Source organism: Haliotis rubra, unplaced genomic scaffold (assembly GCF_003918875.1).
Source record: "Haliotis rubra isolate DU_JTF1 unplaced genomic scaffold, ASM391887v1 Scf139, whole genome shotgun sequence".
In the NCBI taxonomy this organism is placed as follows: domain Eukaryota; kingdom Metazoa; phylum Mollusca; class Gastropoda; order Lepetellida; family Haliotidae; genus Haliotis; species Haliotis rubra.
In genome coordinates, this window is record NW_025765325.1 from 1,406,797 (window position 1) to 1,433,501 (window position 26,705).

General features: G+C 39.9%; 1 protein-coding gene across 4 annotated transcripts; it reads right to left on the minus strand.

Annotated features, from left to right (window-relative positions):
- Positions 1-26,705, minus strand: LOC124268540 (monocarboxylate transporter 12-like). 4 transcript variants are annotated; one of them, XM_046703532.1, is made up of 7 exons: positions 26,477-26,705; positions 13,800-14,006; positions 13,264-13,407; positions 11,687-12,472; positions 3,040-3,090; positions 2,268-2,623; positions 1-179 (listed from the first exon to the last, which is right to left on the minus strand). In XM_046703532.1, the coding sequence occupies exons 2-6, from the start codon at positions 13,981-13,983 to the stop codon at positions 2,319-2,321; spliced, it is 1,470 nt and encodes a 489-aa protein (XP_046559488.1). In that variant the 5' UTR covers positions 13,984-14,006; positions 26,477-26,705; the 3' UTR covers positions 1-179; positions 2,268-2,318. The 4 variants fall into 4 exon arrangements, with proteins under 4 accessions (XP_046559488.1, XP_046559489.1, XP_046559487.1 ...); XM_046703533.1 differs by lacking the exon at positions 26,477-26,705 and adding an exon at positions 23,432-23,524; XM_046703531.1 differs by lacking the exon at positions 26,477-26,705 and adding an exon at positions 23,162-23,273.

Genomic DNA, 26,705 nt, shown 5'->3' on the forward strand with positions numbered 1-26,705 from the left:
AGCAATGATTGCTGGATTGCTCTGTTCTGTTGTTTTTTATCAGTTCATTGTAACATAATCAAAATAACATACTTTCTTCTCACTGAAACACGTCTGTTACCCGTTGTAGTGTACTTGTCTTCACGATACTGCACATCAACTTGATCCAAATAACGCACTTCCTTATCTGTGACATACTTCTCAAAATCAAATCAACTCAAATGTTTATTGTATGAAGGCCATAGGCCCATATACATGAAGTGTACATGGTACAGTATAGGATATATTAAACAAAAGATTCACATTTAATTTCTACTCTTGAATGCATATTTGAAATAGAACATTACATATTTTAAGTCTTGATAGTTTGTGGTTGCCATGAGGCGAACAAATTGTTGTACTGAAGGGCGATTTAAATATTTAATTGGTATGTATTTCTTTCGAATGTTCTTTAAGGATGGACATACAAAGGTGAAATGGTACAGATCTTCGACGTTGTTTAAATTACAATATGTACATACCCTTTCAGACTTTGCAATTTTATTATGTCTCCCGGTATCAATTTTAACCGTGTACATCCAACTCGAACACGAGCAAAGTCCGTTGCAAATGTACACAAGGTCGGATCTGTTACATATTTCTCTGCTTCCAAGCTAATCTTAAAACTTGCATAACATTCATATCTAGTGCTAGATGCCATTATATTTGTCCATTCTTGGGAGTACATATCTTTTAATCTGGTTTGGAAAATGCTGAGAAAAGTTGTTATACACCCAACGTCTTGATATACCCAAGCATAACCAAGACCTGAACTAAATAAGATATGTCTTACTTGCCCAACTATGTCTACCTACTCAATCAAGATTAACTAACATTTCGTACGCCTTACGTGGAAGTCGACTAGGTGGCATGTGAAGTAGTTTTAGCCAATATTTAATGCACCTCACTGAACTGTCTATAAACAATGGGTAACGACCACATTCCCCAAGAGCCATCACGTTAGGAGTGTTAATGCCAGTACCAAGATAGTATTTACATGCGAGAAACTGGACCCTCTCTACCACCTCTAGTCTTTGATGTCCCCACATTTCGCATTGGTAAAGAAGGATGGGTTTAATTTTTGAATCAAATATTTTGAAAAATGTTCCGAGTGGGACTTTTCCATATGTCCAAACTAATTTTAAAACATTCATTAGTGCTCGTTTTCCGTTTAACGCCAAATGGGATACTTCCCTTGTTAAATTTAATGATGGAGTCATCAGTAGCCAAAGGTACTTATATTCTGGAACAACTTCTACAATTTCATTGCGATAATACCATTTTTCACATTTTATAAGATTTCCACCCTTTCGAAAAATAATGATTTTTGTTTTTGAAAGGTTGACATTTAACTTCCATGTTGAACAGTAGTCATCGAGAATATTCAGTTGCTCTTGTAGCCCACTAACTCTATCAGACATGAACATAACATCATCGGCAAACATCAGTAGAAACAGTTCATGTAAATCAGGGTATAATTGTACTCCCCTACGACAAGTATCAAGAATATCGGCAGCCAACTCATTAACAAAAAGAGTTAAAAGAATTGGGCTTAATACACAGCCCTGTTTTAGTCCGATAGGATAATCAAAACACTCAGTAAAACCAGCGAATACATAGACTGGATCATAGTCAACATTTTAACAGGTAAACCACATTTTTGGAGGAAAACCACATTTTTGGAGGACATACATAAGTTTATTTCTATCTATAGAGTCAAATGCTTTTTTGAAGTCTACAAAGGCAACATAGAATCGACTCCTACGTTTACTTAAATATTTCTGTTTACAAGCTGTTAGTGTGAACAAGTTGTCCGTTGTTGCCTATCCAGGCCTAAAGGGTACTTGTTCTTCGCATATCTTATTATTATTTTCTGCCCGTGTTTTTAATCTGCGCTTAATTATAGTTGCAAATATCTTTCCGAATATACTATTTAAAGTTATACCCCTGTAGTTATTAAGATCATCTCTAGGGCCATTTTTGTAGATAGGTACTATAATACCATTGCTCCAGGAGGAGGGAAATTCGCCTGTGGAATATATTCTATTAAATAAAACCTGCACGTAAGGCATAGTTAGGTCACATGATGATTTGAACATTTCCGGTAATAACATATCTAAACCTGATGATTTCCCACCCTTTAATAATTTTATACCACTCAGTATCTCTTGTTCTGTAATCGTTGACTCCAGCTCATGATGAATTTTTGTTTGATCGTCAGCATCATCAACACTAATTGAGTGTAAAAACTGTAACCGGCTACAGAGTATTCACAACAGAGCCTTGGCTTTTGGTTTGCTTCAATAGTTTGTACAGGTTTCTTTGTTACCCCCTTCAGAATAATCATCCCCACAGTTCTCCTTTGATTTAATCGCTGGATTCAGTACATCTATTACTGCTGCAGCAGTCGATTTGTCATCACAATACTCGCTGGGTATTTGTTTTGTTTCGATCATAGGTTTTGATGTTTGTATTAATGCTACTTCAGTATCAACTTCATTGATGAGTACTGTCACCTTCAGTTCGGAGTCTTTTGTTCGTGGTTGCGTCCTCTTGCTGAGTGTTGACAGGAATCCCAAGACCGTGGTCGAGAAAAACATGGCACCTGAAAAGAAACATTCATAAGCCTTTGAACTTGAACTAGAACTGGAAGGCTAACATATGTTTTGTTGACAAACGAATTTACTACCCCACAACGAAATAGCTGTATGCAGCAGATGCAGCATCCTATGGCATTGAAGCTTATAAAATTTATGATGACCGAATGTATTCAATTTTGTAACTGGTCTCCAAACTCTCACATGTGTGTGACTATATAAAATACATTTTGTCGCAAATAATAACATAGTTTGTGAAACTGAAACCTAGAAGTCCATGCTTTTCGTACTCACTGATTCAATCCAAAGCAACAAATACGTCATTTCACATCTTTCATTAACATCACTGATAATACAGTATGTCACACTGTTGACTGTTGGAAATTAAATTTCCCCTTAACTGGATAAGGTACCACTGATTTACCTGAAAGGAGGAACGCGCTGTAGTACGATCCTCTTGCTTCTACTATGGCTCCTGAAACAGTTAAGAAATGTGAACACAGATCATTTTAGAAAAATGAACAGAAATGATATGGGACTCAACTGCCAAAGCAACATATTCCAGTTCAGTTGTGGATAGGTATTCGGATTCGGAAGATTTTGAAGACATGAAATGCGCACACTAACAACATTTTTCATGTTTCTCACGATGTTCTAGCACTACAAGCAAAATATATCATGCTACTAGTAAGCTTTTATGTCATCAAATAAGTCTTACATGTTATGTTATAGGATATGTATATAGCGCACATATCCACGCACTAGTGCATGCTCAAGGCGCTGGTATTTTTTCCCTCCATCATTGGATGTCAATCTCAACGGCACATCGCATTATCAATCTCAACTCCCTGGGGAGTATACAACTGCAGCCACTTGCACCGAGTTATTGTGGCTTTCTCATCCTAACGAGGTACCAATTCACAGCTGGGTGGACTGGGACACATAGTCACAGTACTTTGTCCATGTTCACTGCACGTTGCTGTACCCGCAACTAGGTGTTTGCACGTATTCATGTGGCCACCATCTGGTCAAATACCAACGGATTCGTGGGATCTTTTAAGTGCACAGGGTTGTGTACTGTACACTAGGGGTTGTGACAACACTGAAAGAGTCTGCACACACAGTTGACTCCAAGGTTTTTACACATAAGGTGAAAGCGACGTAAAACCACACTCACTCACTCACACACTCGCTACACAAGGTGAATGCCGATATAATTAGTCATAAAGGATCAACTGAGCAACATGAAGTACATCCTACTCCTACATCGAGACTCCGAATATGGTCTGAGGCCTCGTCTGCCTCGTAAAAGAAGTTAAAGGGCAAGTTTACACGAAAATTAACATTTTTGTCTTGAACTTTTTCATCATAAAAAGTATTTGCCAAGTAGTTTTATAGCCAAAACAGTACAAATATCAGAAGTAACTAATTTATTTTTTGCGTTATATCGATTCAGATTTTCCACATTTACCGAGAGTTCTATGTCCACAATAAACACACCACGGCTTATGTCCCTTGGAAATGACGTCATTGGTGCGAAACCGATAAACGAATGACGTTGTTAGACCCATTTCACGTGGTGCAGGTATAGGTGTGGTTCTAGTGTCTCGATGCGCAGGCTACTGTTTTAATCCAGCTGTTGCCTGGCCTTCTCTGCCTATGTGGTCAGTTCCACACTGTGATGACGTTGCAATTTGAAAAAACGTATACATTGTACAAACAATGTTACCACGTATCCCAATAGTACAACATTCAACCTGAGTCGGTCGTCTTTCAACAGTATCGTTTTTCACAAAAACTAAAACGTTTATGCACTACACCTTAGCTTGCCATCGGTACGTGTCGGAATTCTATGTTTGTTACTTAATTCCTTCATAAATCGTACAATATATGTCCCACCTCTTCCACTCTTCCTACCTATCGATACCAATCCAAATACATCACGAAGATGAATGCAATTGGCCGTTTTTAATTCTGTTTGAAATCGTTTTTCTATGACATCATCCGCCCATTGTAAAGCAAATATACTGAAAATTACATGTATCGTAAACCTGGCCAGTTTTGACACAATACGAAATCCCCATTCACTTGTGTTTTGCGTAATTTATAGTATGCCTTAATTCAAATGTCAAATTTTGCTGGGAGAATTGAATTTAAAAGCCAAAAAAAAAACAAAAAAAAAAAAAAAACAACAACAAGCAAAAAACAACAACAACAACGTATCATTGTGATCAGCGGTATTTTTGTTGTTGTTGTTTGATCGAAACACCAATGCTCGATTCAACGGTATTTTTGTTGTTGTTGTTTTGTCGAATCACGAATGCTCGATTCAACTGAGAATCGCTGAGAATGTTTTGAAAATACGCACAGTTAACGTCAAAGTGAATTTTCAGCCATAAAGCAGAGTGTTTACAAAATCCCGTCACACGTACACTTACACGAATCCCTGAATTCCTCGTACAGTTCAAAATAAATGACAAATGGTCTTTGTCACCAATACCAAGTGTTTCAGTGAAATCTACCGAAATTTATCAGATGTGCCGCTGCGAGAGGACCACTTAATTGTTTGTAATGTAAACAAAGTCAATCTCACATTTCACTCTGTGTATCTTTTCGCCTACTTGTGTTGTATACACTTGCTCATTAGTTTTAGACCATGCATAGGATAGGTTTCGTAGCAAGCGATAGTTACATAAAATAGGTGTATTCCAATGATTTCCGAGATTCATCACAACATATTACAGTTTCTGAAACCGTGACGCCATGACAGACGCAAACTCACGCACACCGACGATGGAAATTTTCCTCATTTCTGACTATTTCCCTCGGTCACAATGAAAACAAAAGGAAAATAACATCAAGCAGATTGTCAGAATGTTTCGGACTACTTACATATGTCACATTTATATATATACGTTGCTTGAAACAAAGAAATTTTCGGTCGTCAGTGAACAATCCATTTTGAGAATGTCGCTTCCCGACAGTGATGTCATACGGACGTCAACATTGTTATACATATTTGGTATTTCACTGACGTGTGGTTATGAATAAAAATACGACCGATCAATCTGTCCTGCTGCTTACATTTTCAGTTCTCATGCTTCTTTCGTAATTTCACAAACTTTTCTCACGTGATTAATTTCAGTATTATTATCCTTTGAATTGGGACCAGACGGGAAACCAGTCTAAAATCAAGTGGCACCAATTACGTCATAATCGAAGGGCGGTAACTCTGGCCTGTTTAGATCGGCAAACAAGGACCGCATAATGGCATAACATTTCAGCACTTATTTTAAGGGTTATACTTTCATTGTAAGAAAAATGTGTAATTTCAAATATTGATATTAGATAACTAAAATATTTCACATTGTTTCACGTAAGCATAAATGTGATTTTATCGTGTACACTTCCTCTTTAACATCCATAAGAGTGCCTCTTTGTGTGCATGACTTCCAAGAGGCGTTAAAGTTATTGAGTTTAATCAAGAAGATTCCTAATCGTCATGAATCAACATGGGATTTCACAGCAGAAGTTGTAGCTGCGAAACGTAAAAGACGCAGAGCAGAGAGACATTTTGAGAAAATCCAGATTGGAAATACATCGGCAGCTGTATGTTTCAGCTAGGAATGAACTGACATTGATAATCCGCCAATGCAAGCGTCGCTATCTCAACAACAAAGTCAAAGAAAATACGAAAGATTCAAAGGCTCTATATCGACTCCTTTTCACTATGATGGGGAAACCCCATACCTCGTCATTACCATCCAGGGGAAGTGATCTCGAAATATCAGAAGATTTCTCATCTTATTTCATCAATAAAATCCAGACTATCCGTTCAAAGTTAGACAGTTCCGAGGAAGTTATGCATTACTTCCCTACAAGCACATTTGTAAATGATCCGCTTACACATGTTCACACCTTCAGTGAAGAAGAAGTTCTCTCACTCCAGAAGAAAGCCAAGCACACCACCTGCGCACTTGATCCAATCCCCACACAGCTTGTGTACGACAATCTGGATATTCTGCTGCCTCCCATCTCCAAAATTGTCAATCTATCGATAACTTCCGGTTCTATGCCGCAAGACTTCAAGACAGCTATAGTCAAGCCCTTATTGAATAAATCTGGACTCGACAGAGAAAATCTGAAGAACTATAGACCAGTCTCCAATCTGTCTTTTGTATCAAAACTTGTTGAGAAGGCTGTGAGCTGTCGTCTGTCTGAACATCTCAGCAAGCACAATCTCCATGAACCCTTTCAGTCGGCTTATAGACCTCGCCATAGCACTGCCTTGTTGAAAGTTCTGAATGACATACGTTGTGGTGTGGACAATGGTGATGTTGCTCTTCTAATTCTTCTTGATCTAAGTGCAGCTTTTGACACGATTGATCATAACAACCTTTTGACACGTCTTGACTCAGAATTCGGAATTAGGGGATCGGCACTGAAGTGGATTCAATCCTACTTGACAGATAGAACACAGAAAGTAGTCATCAATGGAATTTCATCTAGTCCTGTTCAACTTCAATGCAGTGTCCCACAAGGATCGGTTTTGGGACCAACACAGTCTTTACACCAGACCTCTATGCAAAATCAGCAGCAAACATAATCTCCTAAACCACTTGTATGCTGATGACACTCAGCTGTGTAATCTTTTCACACCAAGTCCTTCTGCAGCTGCCATGGCTATCTCCCAAACATCCGATTGTTGTGAAGAAATCAAACTTTGGATGACCAACAAAAAGCTACAGCTGAACGCTGAGAAAACTGAAGCAATTCCCATTGGTCCATCACAGAGGCGTCAGAAATGCCAAATTCACTCGATGAGAGTGAACAATTCTACCATACCTCTGTCATCCCATGTGAAAGACCTCGGGGTTGTCATCGATTCTGATCTTAGCCTGGACAAGCAAATCAGTCAACTCTCTAAAGTCTGCCACCTACAATTAAGGAACATTGGCAAGATCAGACCCTGTCTCACCAAAGAAGCTACAAAATCGCTGACTCTCTCTCTCTCTTATCATTTCTCGCCTTGACTATTGTAATAGTCTTCTCGCCAACTCTCCAAATATCAACCTAAACAGACTCCAGAGGATTCAAAATAAAGCTGCTCGCCTTGTCTCTCTGTCACCTAATAACTATATATATTCTATTACAATGTCAAATGTTCTCGTCACGATATGGCTGAAATATTGCCGATGTGACGTTAAATAATAACTCACTCACTCACTCTCTGTCACCCATGTCGAACCACATCACACCCATCCTCAAAGAACTCCACTGGCTTCCAGTAAAACAACGAATCGACTTTAAGCTCCTTTATCTGGCATTCCAATGCTACTCTCAAACAGCCCCACAGTATCTCTGTGACTTACTTCCATTGTACTGTCCCAGCAGAACCCTTCGGTCTGAATTCAAACATCTGTTTATTGTTCCAAAAGTGAAACTCTCTAGTTATGGGAAGAAATCGTTTGCATATGCTGCAGCCACTGCCTGGAACAATCTTCCCCTTGATGTTCGCCTGTGTCAAACCTGTTCTGCCTTCAAAACAGCTATCAAAACCCATCTTTTCCGCCAAGCTTTCTTCTGATCAAATCTCACTGCGCTTTGAGCATAATATCCAAGTATTGAAAAGCGCAATACAAATCTACTATTATTATTATTATTATTATTATTTACCATGTCCTCATACAACATCCTTTGAAAATGTCTTGCCACCTGAGACACCTGATGACACAGCACACATGATTAATAGAATGGAAAGCACTTTAGCTGATACTCCTTTACCCAAAATCCATAAATGCAACTTGACTTCATAATGAACAGTATTTGTGCCTGGTTGTGGGACAATATCTTCTGGCTGCATGGTACGTAACAATTGTCCAAAATACAATTGTAAATAGCTCGTCTCTTGGTAGTACAGCATAACAATATCATATTTCTCTTTATATCATCCTTCTGTTTTTCACATTCAGAAATATACATCCATACATAAATGACATCCCTATGTGCCTGTGCGGTGTTTGCTTCTTTCATGTTTGTGTAATGTACTACATTACATGCTCTCAAATTAGTTTCAATAAAATGTGATAACCGAGATGTTCTACTGTCATTTGACCTCACTATTTGGAAAGGACAAGGTATGATAAGGGTGTTTCTTGGCCCACAAACAGAATTGGCCGAACACATGTTATTTGTTTAGAGACAAGATAGCTTTGCATAAAAAGTTAATTTTTAAATGATCTGAGGCCGTAATTTCAATGCAGAGGGGCCCAAAATGGGTTTTATCAGTTCTCATGAAAAATAACAAGAAGTCTGAAATATCAGTGTGCCATAATGACTTATTTACAACTATGAGTTTATTAACATACAAATAACATCAGTTTTACAACAGGTATTCATGATGAAGAAACATGTCAATATCAATCGCAAGGTTTTAACTTCAAGGGGCCCAATTAGGGTTGCAAAACATTGCAGACAGTAATTCAATTACTTGCCAATTGTTTCCAAACCAAATCAATATTCACAACTCTCTTTGCAAATATAAACTATAGGTCAATTTTACAACATGTACTTATGATAACCAATCATGTCGCACTAAAAATCACAGGGGACCATTTTTGGTCTAATTACATTTTGGGCACAGCTTGATTTTAACAGGTCTTTACCTCAAAGGGGCCCATTTCGGGTGAAATTAGATTCTTGGCACAGCTTGAGTTTAACTCCAAGTAAGTGTTAAAAGTCAGTATTCAAATATCTTCAGAAAGTAGTTATTCACAACTCATTCACTGCAAAGATATAAAACATCCACTTTCACTCTTCATCCACATGGTCATCAATCTCAGTTTCTGAATCACTGTCAAGAACTGCAGCAGTCAACAGTGTATCACTAGGCATCTTGTCTTGGTGTCTGCCATACCCAGATCTTCTCAACTGAAAAACAGATGACTTTATATCAATAGAAAATTCTGTTAAAAAAACTTTGATAATCTATTCAAGGGTAACATGACTTATTTTCAAATGTCATTAGTCTGGCTTTGAAGGCTTTTGCAGATTTAATCACCCCTGAGGCATCAGTATTTCTGAAATTCTGTCATATTAAATTAGAAAATTGAAAAAGCATAATATTGATTATTTTTTAACACACATATTATGCTTACCTTCAACCTCAAGTTTTAAGTTTCCATCTTCATGAAATGACACTCCTGAAATCAGTCCTAGCAATTTTCTCTTATCTGAAAACAAATATTTGAAATTATATAAGAATTATCATTAGGTTCAAGAAATAGGTGTTTTCTAGTTTTTATAATGCTAAATATGTCAATAGTATAGTTATATAAGGAAGGGGATTGACCTCCAAAAGCATAATCAATTGTTGAGGCCACCTTTCGATCAATTATAGATATAAGATAAAAACAACTGTTAGAGCACATGAAAACAAAGGTAATCAGTCCTCAGTTTCTGTATGACCAATAGTCATTGATTCTGTAAACATATTTTTAAGAAGAAATAGTGAACGCTTGAGTCGATTATGTGTTTTGGTTATTGGTAATTGACTTGCAGCCCACAAAATATCCATAAACTAATTATTTGTTTGATCAGTACACGACTAATTAACAGCTCTGGGCAAATTGTAAATATTTACTTTACCATACTAACATTTTGAAACAATGCTTACCTTCTCCGTGTTCTTTATTGTGTGGGAACAAAGGCAACGAGACAGAGTGGAACAGTCAGTTCTTTAGGCTCAAAAAAGATTTACATGATGTTAATTCGAGTTTGTTTGAACAGTGTAAAATAGATTACCAAACTCCAGAATTGTTTTGATAAAATTTGGATTTCATGTGCACAAGTTAAGTTAAACATTGTAAATTGGCTGACCATACTTTTGAAAAAAGAAAAGAAGAAGAAATTACCAGCGTTTGAACCTGCATGTCTGATAATAGAAAAAAATTGATCGGCCATCACTGTAACCACTAGGCTACAATTTCCACTATTACCATTTGTCAATTTAAGCTTATATATTACACCTTGTAACAACGTGTCACTTTGCGTCTGCTTGCCTTCACCATATGCTAGACCCTGATACAATGTTTTTAATTTAACAATAAACTTTTCATACAGTTAAGCATAGTCATTTTGGTTCAATGTAATCTGATATATCCTAGAAAACATCAAGGTACATCATTTTTGTTAAAATGTGTATGTTTATACACAGTTACATCCTGTGGAATGACAGTGTTTATTTGACAGTGGCAGGTGACTCAGAGGTGTTTGATAAACAGATGATAGAACAAATATGATAAAATTCTAGCATAATTACAAAGATTCTCACCTTTAGATTGCTGCCTGATAATATTTTGAAAAATCTTCTGATGTCTTCTTACTTTTCCAGCAGAGATCAACAGGGTCTCCAAAAAAAAATTACCCTTGTTTACCTCAAAGTAATCAGCCTTGAGAGTCCCCTATGATATTGAACATGTTTTAATTTTAGTGCTCTAAAACATTCAAAATAAATAATGAATCATGGTATAGTTGTGTAAATGTGACGGATAGTTTTCAAAGATATTACTTTACACCAATGTTTATTTTTGAGATGTATGGGGCAATTTCATATTACAGAAAAAATGTACTTTTTAAACATTTTGATATGAGCAAAAGCGTGACCCACCACAATTTTTTAGGTGTGCATTCTAATTTACTCTCTTCATGTGTGGTGAAAAAATTGGGATGGGTCATGCTTTTGCTCACACTTTTTTATCACTCTGAAAATAAGAAAATGTAGGTTTTTAGAAGATATTGTAAAATAGGTTAACTTTGAGGTCTTCAAAGAGGGAAAAAGAAAAACAGCACTAAAATTGCGATAATTTCAACAATGTATGTAGCCGTTGTGATGCTAAAATTATCATGTTGTAAAATTTTGAATAATATTAAATGTTGTGGGCCAACAAGGGCCTTTATCACACCTTGTCCTTTTGAACAATGTCGTATAATTTGCTCTTGTCCTGATATGGCCGAAATATTACTGATGTGACGATACATTTTAACTTACTCATGTATGTGTGTGTACGTACCTGCAATAGGAGGACCTGTAAGATAACCGACTCCACAGGAAAATAAAGCTGCACCCACACCAGTGGCGAAGTCTTGAATTCCAAGAATTTCAAGTGTTAGAGTATTGAGGAGAACCCATGTTCCTCCGCTATACAATCCAAGAATGAAGCCATAAAGTATTCTCAGAAATGAGGATGTGTTGAACAGTGGCAGCATGAAGGTAAAAATTGCTATTATGCCATTCAGAGAGGCATACAGTGTGGCACTTCCAATCTTCTCGTCGCTCAGAGCAAATCCAATTAGAATCCGAGAGACAATACTTCCTAGGCCTGAAGTTGATACAACAAAGGCGCTCTCTTGGAATGTTGATCCCTGTTTTATGAAGAAGTCCGGAAGAAAGAGATATTCTGTTGCTATAGCAATTGAATAGCACACAAGACTGCATAAAAAGAATAAAAATGAAACATTACTGAAAACATGGTAGACATTCCTTACATCCCGACATATTGATGTCATATTTCTCTTTGCACGTTGTTCCTTTCCGACACGTTGCTTTCTCTTGCGCTCTATGTCAGACGGACGCATAAGCATTCCGGCAATGCATACATGAAGTGCTATTCCTCCGGTGATAAGGAAGGCTCCGTGGACTCCATATGTTTCGGTCAAATACTGCAAGAGTGGGGGATGTATCAATATCCCAAATCCAATTCCTGAAATAGATATTCCTGTAACCAGACCTGATTTTACAGGGAAGTAATATCCAATAATGACGAAACTTCCGGTTTGTGCCAAACCTGTGCCAAGACCTGAAATATGAACGGCAACACATCAAAATCCTTTTCATACCATTATTGTAAGTATTTTATCAAGTATGGCATACAAAATACATGAAAACCAATTGGGTGATCCAACATTTACTGGCAGGTTATCAATGTACCCGTCCCCACAATCACCTCTTTTCACGAAAGACCGGCTATCATCACTATTGAAAATTTGACATGCTAGTGATTCATAAACACATGATTATGGAATAGTTCATATGCGGAAGCGTACGTTGGCTCCCAGTTTATTAGATATTTCTTATTGTTGCTTTCTTTTCATCTCATGTGTCACTCTGAAAGACGTTTGCGTGCGCTCTCTGGAATTGTGCGCCATCTATAAGACTAAATTGAACAAATTTCGAACTCGGAGAATACCAGTTTTCTACTCATAGTTTAATTTTCCATGTGTATAGCAGGATCATGTGTCTTTTCACATAACAACCAACGTCCCGAAGTGTTTCAAAATATGTTCAAAATGTTTGCCTTCAACTTTCTTGAACTTACTTTAACATTGGCGTTGTCATTTTAACTCTGGAACTTGCTGATAGTTACGTTTGCGTCAAATGCATAACTTATATACTCCGAGGTTTTTCACAAAGGGACATATCAAAGTAGCACATATCGACAGATTTTGATATTGTTTCTATTATTTATCATTCATATAACGTCAACAAGAAAACGATCGATTTTACTTTCAGTCTGACACCTGCGGTTCAGGATTAAGAAGGCACTAAATGGCAGTCTTCCCCAATGAACCAAGGACTCCATCCACTTACCTGCAATTAAGGAATATGTTACGAACAATGTCCTTATTTCTGTCACAAAACAGCTGGCTGAGAACCCAACCATCATCAAGACACCAGACGTCACCACACACGTTCTGCAGTCAAACACGTTGATGACTATGCTGGCAATTGGTCCTGAAATAGACAGGAAATATGTGAGTGAGTGAGTTTAGCTTTTCGCCGCACTCAGCAATATTCCAGCTATATGGCGGCGGTCTGTAAATAATCGAGTCTGGACCAGACAATCCAGGGATCAACAGCATGAACATCGATCTACGCGATTGGGATACGATGACATGTGTCAAGCCAGTCAGCGAGCCTGACCACCCGATCCCGTTAGTTGTCTCTTACGACAAGCATGGGTTACTGAAGATCAATTCTAACCCGGATCTTCACGGGGCCTAGGAAATGTGAATGAACAGCATGAACGTAAACCATAAGCATTGGTTAATGAAACTGACATGAGAACCACAATGGGCTCGCAAATACTTTTAGCAACCTGCCTTTTTATTTCGTCAGTTCCATACCTGTGAGAGCGAACATGCAGGAAAAGAGAGATCCTACCCATGCTGTCATCGTCGCGTCCTCCTGGAATCTTTCGAGCAACGCGACGTGGAGTACTCCGTTTGCATACACGATGCTTGGTCCACAGAGCATTGTTGCAAAGGACGCAAAGAGAACAACTGCTGGATAAATACTCTGCTTCGCCATGTCGGTGTTCAAGGGTTTGTGTTCTGAAAATATTGACTACTTGTAGCATGATTGATCTGTCAAATGTTGCAACTGTTGGCAATGGTTACACAGCAATTATTCAATCAACACCTATTTATACTTGTTGTTGGATATTAATATAGCATACATATCCACGCACTAGTGCATGCTCAAGGCGCTGGTATGTTCCCTTGATCATTGGATGTCAATCTCTACGGCACATCCTTTTATCAAGATCAACTCCCTGGAGAGCATACAACACTTGCAGCCACTAGGCACACCGAGTTGTTGCGGCTTTCTCATCCTTACGAGGTACCCATTAACAGTTGGTTGGACTGGGACACATAGTCACAGTACTTTGTCAAAGTTAACTGCACGTTGCTGTTCCCGCAACTAGGTGTTTGCAAGTGGCCACCATCTGGTCATATACATTGTGATTCGTGGCTTCTTTTAAGTGCACAGTGTTGTGTACTGTACACTAGGGGTCGTGACAACACTGAAAGAGTCTGAACACAAGGTTGATTCCAAGGTTGTTTTTTTTACACCCGGCCACAGGTTGGCTCGATCCCCGCACCTCATGGACGCTGGATGACTACCCTGGCGCCTTAGCCAGCTCGCCCACTATCACCCCTTCCGAGTGTACCAGTACATTATTTAGTATCAATGTAAGAGAGACGTTTTGAAGAAAGCTAAATCACATATAACAAATGGAAATGGAGTTTCAGTCGGCATATTATTCGAGTTTTGCAATAGCATTTAGATGTGATGCACGCCGGATTAAGGCGTGAATTTGTTCTCTGGATCGTTGCGTTCCTTAAATGTAACAGCCATAGATGCCTCTACTTCACCTTTTGCTCGGATGACATAATATGATCGATATTTGAATGTGAGCCATCAATGACTTTAAAGCGTTTTGTTGTCAATGATGAAGCAATGAGACATATCAACGCTTCTGAGAATCCCCAAAGCGCAAATGTCCACATATCGGAGTTATTACACTGGATACTTCTACCCTGTTGGGTTGTACTTTTTGATCTAATTCATTCCGCTAACAACTATACATAAAAAAATGTTTTGGTTTTACATTCACAAATATCAATGTGTTCACAAATACCTACGTAATTTACAAAAGTGGTTTCATTACGTGTGTACATTTTTTTGGAAGATATTAACCATATCTCTGTAGGTTTCGCCGAGCTTCCTAATATGCAATTATTGAAAACAGGTTGATTTTAATAGTTTCAATGTTAACGTCTTCCTGTGTGTCATATAAACACATGCATCGAAGTGTTTTTAAGATGCCGGTGTACTATGGGTAGAGATTCGTTTACATGTAGAGCCAGATATATACTAAGCAGCAAAAGAAACGTCACTTTGGAATTTTCCTTCGCAGAAACGGATAACTGTAAACTTATTTAATGTTTTGATTGTATATTTTTGACAACATCTCCAACTTTACCTGAGCAAAGACATTTATTCCCAAACTCAGAATGGAACCTAGGAAATGGTCTCAAAAATGCAACCTGATCTCGGAGATGGTACTGTGTTCTCCATGTTTTTCATGCAACTCATGCTGTACGTGCTGTTCACAAGGACCAGCCCTATAAAATGCACCCCCAAACTTGGTTGAAACACTCACATTACAACGTCAGCAGGATGCCGCGACTCACGACACCTCAGAGGAACCAGGCGCTAGGAAAATTTGAAGCTGGACACACTGCACAAGCCGTTGTCAATCACTTCCAGGTCAACGTTCGGACCATATACAGGCAGCAGCAACGTTTCCGGGCCACCAACACCACAAATGATCGCCCCCGTACTGGCAGACCAAGGGTTACTACAAGACGACAAGACCACCATGTTGTGCGACAGCATGTACAGAATCCATTCATGCAGGCATCCGAAAAAGCCCGCAAGACAGTGGGAACACACGGAAGACCAATCAGTACTGATACGACGTCTTAACAGCGGGAACCTCCATTGCCATAGACCTTACCGTGGACCTATCCTCACCCCTCGTCATCGGCGTGAACGTCTACAGTTTGCCCTACAACACCACAACTGGTGATACAGGCAATTGAGAACTGTTCTGTTCACAGATGAGAGTCGGTATTGCGTATCAACTGCAGATGGCAGAACAAGAATATGGCTGCGACTTGGCCAGCGTTACTCAGACCGACGTGTTATTGAAAGAGACTCATGGGGAGATGCAAGCATCATGGTATGGGGTGGAATAGGCCTGAACCAGAGAGGGGGTCCTGTGGTGTTCCAGAACCTTGGACCAGGGAGAGGAGGCGGCATCACAGCGGTGCGCTACATCGACCAAGCTCTCAGACCCCACGTCATACCACATTTCGCACGTCAACGGAACAACATTTTCCAGCATGATAACGTCCGGGCCTATACTGCCAGAACGGTGTGAACATTATGCAGTGGTCAGCCCTTAGTGCTGATTTAAACCCAATTGAACATCTTTGGGATGAAATTCAGAGGAGACTGAATAATGTCATACCAAGGCCGAACACAGCCGATTTATTGCGCCAGGCCTTTCTCAGAGTGTGGTTCCAGGTGTCAATGGCCTTCATCAATTGATTGGTGCACTCCATGCATAGACGCTGTGCTGCAGTTATTGCCGCTCGTGGTGGTCACACTAGATACTGAAGTCAAGGGTCTGAATGGTTATTCATTGATTTGTTAAGATATTGTGCACAAAAAATGGTTTTAAAACCGCTTATTATGTCCATTTCTGTAATCATTTGATTACAGTGCCTATCTAATTTTGAATTCGTATTGACGTGTTTTTTTCTGCTGAGTATACAAACTGACTTGGGAGGAAATGCTTTCACCGAAATCCTTTGTTATTCTTTTCAGAATAAAACTGCAACATAGCTTTCAAAGAAACCCAATTTCCGACCCAATTTATGCGTCTTCTACCAAGTCAGAGGTCTAACAATTGTGTTCTACCGTTCACACAATCATTCATTAAATATGAAACGGCAACGCCTGACAATATCGAGTCACGTTTATACGCCAAGGCAGATAACAGAGGGCTAAAAGCAAAGCCACTGTTACAGCTTTAAGAAAGAATCACTGCACATAAATAATGATACCAGGTGTTCGCGAAAACGGTTAGTATGTCCTTCCCTAGCGGCATTTGCCAACAGTACTCCTCTGATGGGTGTGGGGTGTGCCCGACTTATATTAAGAGAACCACCGTGTCATGTTTACAGCTTAAAGGGTGAATAACTACACCAAGGAACAAGTCCCAACTGCCCGGTCAGTGGTCGGCAAGAGGTTAATTACCAACAACAAACATACACTGTTTGCTCAACATGGCCAAGTAGCTACTACGCTTACAACGTGTTGTATCAGGACTACGCTTGCTGCTAAACTGTAACTACATCGCCTATTGGCATGGTCAAGTAGTTTATAAAAAATCCTACAGTTGATTATGCTAAAACAAGGTAAGGTACGGGAGTCGAACCTCTGTCTCCCGCTCTCGCACTCGGCGTAAGAAGCGGCTAACGGGATCGGCTGGTCAGGCTCGCTGACTTGGTGGACACACGTTTTTCTATCTCAATTGCGTAGATCGATGTTCAGGCTCTTTATCACTGGATTGTCTCGTCCAGATTCGATTATTTACAGACCGCCGCCATATAGCTGGAGTGTCGCGTTAAACAACTACCAAACCCAAATAGATCGTATATTTCGCTGACGAAGACAATTTGCTGTGTGCGGCGTTAGGCAACAAACAATCACTTATTTCTAGCTGTGTAGTTACAACTAACCATTTATTACACACCTCTTGGTTATTCCGGGACATGTCATAATAAGTTCACGCACTACCCATGATTTAATTATGCGAATGTAACAGCTTGAAACGTGATGGAATATTGAAGAACTGGTTTTAGTATTCATGCTGAAATAGGTCACATATTTCGCGGAACAATATGATGGCAAATTACTGAGTACATATTGCATTATTGTTATTCAACAGGCACTTCATATTTGTCATATCATTATTACATTATAATAAAATTTATTGCAGGTGGGGCAAGCGAGATGTTTCAAAGTCAAAGTCCACATATGTCTGATGTTTTTTTCCGTGATGTTGTTAGTCACCTGGCCGTAAAAAGAGACAAACAATTCAATAACATAAATAATGTCATTGGCTCTATAATAATGGTTTGTTGGCAGGATATTTCTCAGGAGGTGGATGGCCGTATTCCAAAGAAGCATAATAAAAGTTCATTTTCAGCGACGCACATTTTCCGTTACTCCGCTTTAAAAATATTCCAGCAATATCACGGCGGTGGACACACGGTTCCCAGGAACCCATCGCTGTACCTTCCAGCCTTACAAATATGATCGATATTTGAATGTGAGCCATCAATGACTTTAAAGCGTTTTGTTGTCAATGATGAAGCAATGAGACATATCAACGCTTCTGAGAATCCCCAAAGCGCAAATGTCCACATATCGGAGTTATTACACTGGATACTTCTACCCTGTTGGGTTGTACTTTTTGATCTAATTCATTCCGCTAACAACTTCATGCATAAAAAAATGTTTTGGTTTTACATTCACAAATATCAATGTGTTCACAAATACCTACGTAATTTACAAAGTGGTTTCATTACGTGTGTACATTTTTGGAAGATATTAACCATATCTCTGTAGGTTTCTGGCCGAGCTTCCTAATATGCAATTATTGAAAACAGGTTGATTTTAATAGTTTCAATGTTAACGTCTTCCTGTGTGTCATATAAACACATGCATCGAAGTGTTTTTAAGATGCCAGTGTACTATGGGTAGAGATTCGTTTACATGTAGAGCCAGATATATACTAAGCAGCAAAAGAAACGTCACTTTGGAATTTTCCTTCGCAGAAACGGATAACTGAAAACTTATTTAATGTTTTGATTGTATATTTTTGAAAACATCTCCAACTTTACCTGAGCAAAGACATTTATTCCCAAACTCAGAATGGAACCTAGGAATGGTCTCAAAATGCAACTGATCTCGGAGATGGTACTGTGTTCTCCATGTTTTTCATGCAACTCATGCTGTACGTGCTGTTCACAAGGACCAGCCCTATAAAATGCACCCCCAAACCTGGTTGAAACATTCACATTACAACGTCAGCAGGATGCCGCGACTCACGACACCTCCAAGAGGAACCAGGCGCTAGGAAAATTTGAAGCTGGCCACACTGCACAAGCCGTTGTCAATCACTTCCAGGTCAACGTTCGGACCATCTACAGGCAGCAGCAACGTTTCCGGGCCACCAACACCACAAATGATCGCCCCGTACTGGCAGACCAAGGGTTACTACAAGACGACAAGACCACCATGTTGTGCGACAGCATGTACAGAATCCATTCATGCAGGCATCCGAAAAAGCCCGCAAGACAGTGTGGAACACACGGAAGACCAACTCAGTACGATACGACGTCTTAACAGCGGGAACCTCCATTGCCATAGACCTTACCGTGGACCTATCCTCACCCCTCGTCATCGGCGTGAACGTCTACAGTTTGCCCTACAACACCACAACTGGTGATACAGGCAATGGAGAACTGTTCTGTTCACAGATGAGAGTCGGTATTGCGTATTTACTGCAGATGGCAGAACAAGAATATGGCTGCGACTTGGCCAGCGTTACTCAGACCGACGTGTTATTGAAAGAGACTCATGGGGAGATGCAAGCATCATGGTATGGGGTGGAATAGGCCTGAACCAGAGAGGGGTCCTGTGGTGTTCCAGAACCTTGGACCAGGGAGAGGAGGCGGCATCACAGCGGTGCGCTACATCGACCAAGCTCTCAGACCCCACGTCATACCACATTTCGCACGTCAACGGAACAACATTTTCCAGCATGATAACGTCCGGGCCTATACTGCCAGAACGGTGTGAACATTATGCAGTGGTCAGCCCTTTAGTGCTGATTTAAACCCAATTGAACATCTTTGGGATGAAATTCAGAGGAGACTGAATAATGTCATACCAAGGCCGAACACAGCCGATTTATTGCGCCAGGCCTTTCTCAGAGTGTGGTTCCAGGTGTCAATGGCCTTCATCAATTGATTGGTGCACTCCATGCATAGACGCTGTGCTGCAGTTATTGCCGCTCGTGGTGGTCAGCACTAGATACTGAAGTCAAGGGTCTGAAATGGTTATTCATTGATTTGTTAAGATATTGTGCACAAAAAATGGTTTTAAAACCGCTTATTATGTCCATTTCTGTAATCATTTGATTACAGTGCCTATCTAATTTTGAATTCGTATTGACGGGTTTTTTCTGCTGAGTATACAAACTTTCAACGAAATCCTTTGTAATTCTTTTCAGAATAAAACTGCAACATAGCTTTCAAAGAAACCCAATTTCCGACCCAATTTATGCGTCTTCTGCCAAGTCAGAGGTCTAACAATTGTGTTCTACCGTTCACAAAATCATTCATTAAATATGAAACGGCAACGCCTGACAATATCGAGTCACCGTTTATACGCCAAGGCAGATAACAGAGGGCTAAAAGCAAAGCCACTGTTACAGCTTTAAGAAAGAATCACTGCACATAAATAATGATACCAGGTGTTCGCGAAAACGGTTAGTATGTCCTTCCCTAGCGGCATTTGCCAACAGTACTCCCTCTGATGGGTGTGGGGTGTGCCCGACTTATATTAAGAGAACCACCGTGTCATGTTTACAGCTTAAAGGGTGAATAACTACACCAAGGAACAAGTCCCAACTGCCCGGTCAGTGGTCGGCAAGAGGTTAATTACCAACAACAAACATACACTGTTTGCTCAACATGGCCAAGTAGCTACTACGCTTACAACGTGTTGTATCAGGACTACGCTTGCTGCTAAACTGTAACTACATGGCCTATTGGCATGGTCAAGTAGTTTATAAAAAAATCCTACAGTTGATTATGCTAAAACAAGGTAAGGTACGGGGTCGAACCTCTGTCTCCCGCTCTCGCACTCGGCGTAAGAAGCGGCTAACGGGATCGGCTGGTCAGGCTCGCTGACTTGGTGGACACACGTTTTTCTATCTCAATTGCGTAGATCGATGTTCAGGCTCTTTATCACTGGATTGTCTCGTCCAGATTCGATTATTTACAGACCGCCGCCATATAGCTGGAGTGTCGCGTTAAACAACTACCAAACCCAAATAGATCGTATATTTCGCTGACGAAGACAATTTGCTGTGTGCGGCGTTAGGCAACAAACAATCACTTATTTTTAGCTGTGTAGTTACAACTAACCATTTATTACACACCTCTTGGTTATTCGGGACATGTCATAATAAGTTCACGCACTACCCATGATTTAATTATGCAGAATGTAACAGCTTGAAACGTGATGGAATATTGAAGAACTGGTTTTAGTATTCATGCTGAAATAGGTCACATATTTCGCGGAACAATATGATGGCAAATTACTGAGTACATATTGCATTATTGTTATTCAACAGGCACTTCATATTTGTCATATCATTATTACATTATAATAAAATTTATTGCAGGTGGGGCAAGCGAGATGTTTCAAAGTCAAAGTCCACATATGTCTGATGTTTTTTTCCGTGATGTTGTTAGTCACCTGGCCGTAAAAGAGACAAACAATTCAATAACATAAATAATGTCATTGGCTCTATAATAATGGTTTGTTGGCAGGGATATTTCTCAGGAGGTGGATGGCCGTATTCCAAAGAAGCATAATAAAAGTTCATTTTCAGCGACGCACATTTTCCGTTACTCCGCTTTTAAAAATATTCCAGCAATATCACGGCGGTGGACACACGGTTCCCAGGAACCCATCGCTGTACCTTCCAGCCTTACATCGACGTAAAAGTATCAACTTAACCTTCGACATCCTGTTCAACAACCTCCAAATAGCAATGAAACGTCTTGGTTTCGTCATGAGTCCTCACAAGAGCACCGTCACATAAATAAATATAAGTTAAGGCACAAAATATAATTCTATAACTCTATACCTTTAATACATCCCCGAACTCCCGAACTGGCCGGAACACATGAACGATTGTGAGAGGATCGGGGATTGTGGGCTCTCTTGTTAGACATCATTCTTCCAGTGAGGCGGTCACTACTCTGAATGTAGTGATTTTATAGATTAACTACTCAAAAAAAACCAAGGAGGATCTGGCACAACAAACGTATGTGTGTCTTTGACCTCGTTTTGAGCAATTAGTTTTCCGGTATTTGAGCATTGGCTTTAGTAGTAGTAGTAGTAGTAGTAGTAGTAGTAGTAGTAGTAGTAGTACTTGTGGTCCTGGTACAAGATGGAAATGTGCGGAAATTACTTGCAATTTAACATATATAAGAATGCGAGAGTGAGTATGTATTAATGACGCTTTGAACAGTATCCCGGTTACGGCTTGATGCAACGAGAGCCCGAAGGGATGCGGTATTAAGAAGTTCATCATTTTGGTGGTACCCACGAACACAGCGCTGACTAACATAGAAACCATTATCAACTGGGATTCGAACCAATATAGGTTTCCTTCGTGTATCTGCACAAAGGCGAATAGGCTACTCCTGCAACCTTAGCATGTGGGAATAAGAAGCTGTATACCTTGCATATCGAATGGTCCGCCTCACGTCCCTGAGCCCATATGTTGTTTTGGCTGGACATATGGTATTGCATGCTACAGCCACTTACCTTAAGAGTATTTTTCTCGTTTATGGCAAGTCAGTGTTGGTTGGTTAATTTGTTGTTTAACGCCTCACTCAGCAATATTCCAGCTGTATGGCGGCGGTCTGTAAATAATCGAATCTGGACCAGACAATCCAGTAATCTAAAAACAAGAGCATCGATCTTTGCAATTGGATACGATGACATGTGTCAACCAAGTCAGCGAGCCTGACCACAAGATCCCGTTATAGTGGAATCTTACAACAGGCATGGGTTACTGAAGACCAATTCTAACCCGAATCTGCACGGGTCGCGAAGTCAGTGTTCACATACCAGAGATACGCTGCAACGTATGGCTGATTGAACTGAACGTGATAGCTATTTCTCGTTTGCTTTGTGTCCATGGCTATGCTGATTAAACACAGGGGCAAGTATTATGAGCAGGCAACCACAACCGTCTTGCCATCCACAAGCCCAGTAATGCCAATTTAGTCAAACAATTTTACCACATTTCGAGCGTTACCTGCGAAACGAATTGTCGAGGTATCCACAGCAATACAGGTCAATACCTCTGCCACGGAATCCACGCCTTGCGAGACAGCATCCAGCTACGTGATGACTGAGCGCGACGCCTGTATCACGTGACAAGACCTGGTTGGCAAGCAGACATTCTTTCAATAATAGAAAAACGTGACTGGCTCAATGCACGCTTTTTCAGTGCTCTTGGCATATTGATATTTGTTAATATACTGATATCTTACCACAACAGAAGATCAGGGGCATAACTACATACCATTATTGACTGATTAACCCGGCCACGGAAGGTCGCGTGCTACAGTGGTTGTTCCGAGAATGTGGAGTTGGCAGAGTTGGGAGCAGTTATTGCATGTGCCATCGGTGTCCTGTACAAATTATTGGAAGCGAGAATAGGACACAGTTAAAGATGCAGTTAAGTGGCATATCTCAAAATATCAATTTTAGTTGAAGAGGTAGTTCTATTTTTTTGCGACGGCAGCAATTTATTTCTCCCGTTAATATTGACAAAACTTCGCGCTCCGACATCAGCGTGCCGCTTGATAAAGGGACAGCTGTGTGTAGCGACTCCTTTCTCCAAGCACTATATTGATCCGGGTTAGAAAAACAAACCATGCTCACATCGTAGCAGGCGCATAACGGGACCGGGTGATCATGCTCGCTGAACTGGTTGAAGCATGATAATATATCCGAGTTGCGTAGTTTGCGTTGCGTGATTGTGTCTATTGCTGGATTATCTTATGCAAAGTCCATAATTTAAAATGAACTTTGCACTTCATGCAGAAGGAGGTATTGGTGAGTGAGAGTTAAAACTTAGGGGGCTGGAATGAGTGTGGAAACATACCCTGTAACCCTGTACAGAGATCTGTTAATGCAGAAGGAAGAATAATATTATATTATGTAGAGCAACGATGGAAACTTCAGATGCGTTGGGAAGAAGCATGTACCTTCCTAGACAAACTAGCAACGCCTACGAGTTATGGACAGCCAGGTGTGCGAGAAAGGATGGAGACGGCACAGCACAGGTTAATGAATCATTAACTTTGTCGGCACTTGTGCACGTGCTTCTCTAACACCTGGCTGTCCCTTTCTCTGCACTCCCCCCTCGTAAAAAATAGTGAACTGTGTCAATATTTTAATGATAGTTTGTTAAACAACTCTTTTAATTTTAGGACATAAATTCTGCAAACAAATCACTGAGTTGGTCTGATGTTTTGATTATGATCAGCGTTTCATTGAGTGTTATATGTTTATTAGTTTTCGAGTTAGATTGCAATTCATCGGTCCGCTTTTGAGCCAAACGGAGTATAGTATCTGCATACTGGTGAGTGGACGTTAGTCACGTGAATGTAGCAAGAAATGTATCGCGCAGTATTGTCACTTCATGCAAAATCCCTTTGGTCATGATTCAAATACATATTTAACTACGAGTAAAAAAAGAGTTTTGATTTTCTAATTTAATGAAAACAAACCATAATCTCATTGATTCTCGAACAGACTTAAACCCGTGACGTCACGCTTTTTAAACATGGCGGCGCCCTGTCGCGAACATCCGCCAGTCTGAGAATAAATGCTGTTTAGGTTTGTTTTCACCGAGTTACAAAATCAAAATTACTCTTTACTGGTAGTAAAGTATGTATTTGATTGATGACCAATAGGATTTTGCATGACACAGCTTATAACATAACAATATCTCTCTTGGAAGCGAGGTGGGTGTCAATATAATGCTACTTACAATATTATTGTCACTTCCACCACAACCTCGCTTCCGAGGAAGAAATCGGTATGTTACAAGTTGTGTCATATACACCCCGAGTTTATTCCCAACGCTTATTGTAGGTCAAAGGAACGATCAAAACAATCTTCCGTGAAGTGATCTGAACACGAGTAATATATCGTTCCAGGCTTCCACAACGCTCGCTTCGCTCCCACAAACATAACCCATTTAGCACGAACTGCGGGGTCCGGATAAAATCTGTGCATGTTGACAACATCACCCAAAGTATCAAGGCAACGATTCGGCATGTGTTCGTTGACGTCGAGAAATCAGCAAAAGACGAACTTCGTACACACATTATACGCAACTGAAATCCTTCCTCACATAACGTCACTTACGGTTCGATGCAGTGCTCTGGCGACAGAGTTACGTAACCTCTCTGTGGTTTCGTTGGCGGGCGAGAGTGAAGCAGACGACGTTTTGGCTACTTTTGATCGCTCAGTATTAATGACCGATACGTTTTATTAAGAATGAATTTGGTGTTCCGCTTAAGACTAACCACACGTCTTTCATATGTAATGGTTCAAAGTACAAAAACAAATGTATTCGCTCTTTAATATATGGAATTTAATATCTGTAATTTGCTAGACTTGTTCAAGTTGCGTGTAACTAGGGAGCAGTCATTGCATGACTGTGTCGGGTATTGTGAACTTATTGCTGGGCTGCAATCTCATTATAATAGGATATTCTTGAATGTTTCCATGACAGTAAGTGTTAGATACAAGTTAGATATATTGTGTCATTCTGTAATTTCAGAACCTGGAAGTAAACATCATTGTAAGAAGAATCTCAGCTTGCGTTATATGGTTCTTTCTATATAATTCCTATCAGGGAGAACGACCAATTACATGGCCTATAAAACCTTAACCTTGCTTATGCTGAAGACAAATTACTATTTGTATCCGATTTGTGTGTTGGGAAGTAAAAATGTGGTTACTGAATATTCCTGGAAATATACCACTTTACAGCATTAACTTCGGAGCATTCCTCATATAATTACTCTCCCTGATTTCCTTGTGCCATTTTGATTTGCTACGGATGAGGTCTTACGTTCCAGAATACGAATATCATACTCGCCTAAATGTTGGGTTGGTAATATCAACAACACGACGGCAAGTCCCGTTGATTATGATCAAATTTTGGGAGGAATTTTATAATGAAAGACTGACAGGAGAAAACCCTCATTTATACATCCTTTTGATGGAGAGAATGTCTTCCTGTACATTAACACTGGCGGGTTACCCCCCTAACCACTTCCTTTTCCCTCATGTCGACGTTTGGTTGGTCGGTAAAATATAAATAAAAATCAAGGGCGGGTAATTTCCGATTGCAAGAGCCGCGTGAATGGCTGCAGGGATTAGTGTGTGTTTACCAAATTCGCGCCCTGGACATATAGCGGATGGGACATACCGATGTATTCACATTATTTCACATTCCACACTGCTGCCTTTTGGAACCTCAAATAAAACGCTTAAACTAACATTAAACTATGTTGAACTTTTTCCAAATTAATGCTGTATAATTTACCTTGCGACTGGTAAAACAGGGTAGGAGTGCCTGTGAAGGATGGCTGTTGAATGAACACGGTCCGATTCTGCTTGAGAAAAGGACTTAACGGAGTAGCACTGAGTCCGTATTCTTCTCGACAAGTTATTTCCCAGTGAAGGAGAGCACCATCTTGGTTTCTCGAAAACGTGGAGCCTGCAAAATGATTTGGGAGTGATTATATCTGTACATGTTTTAACGAATCACTCAA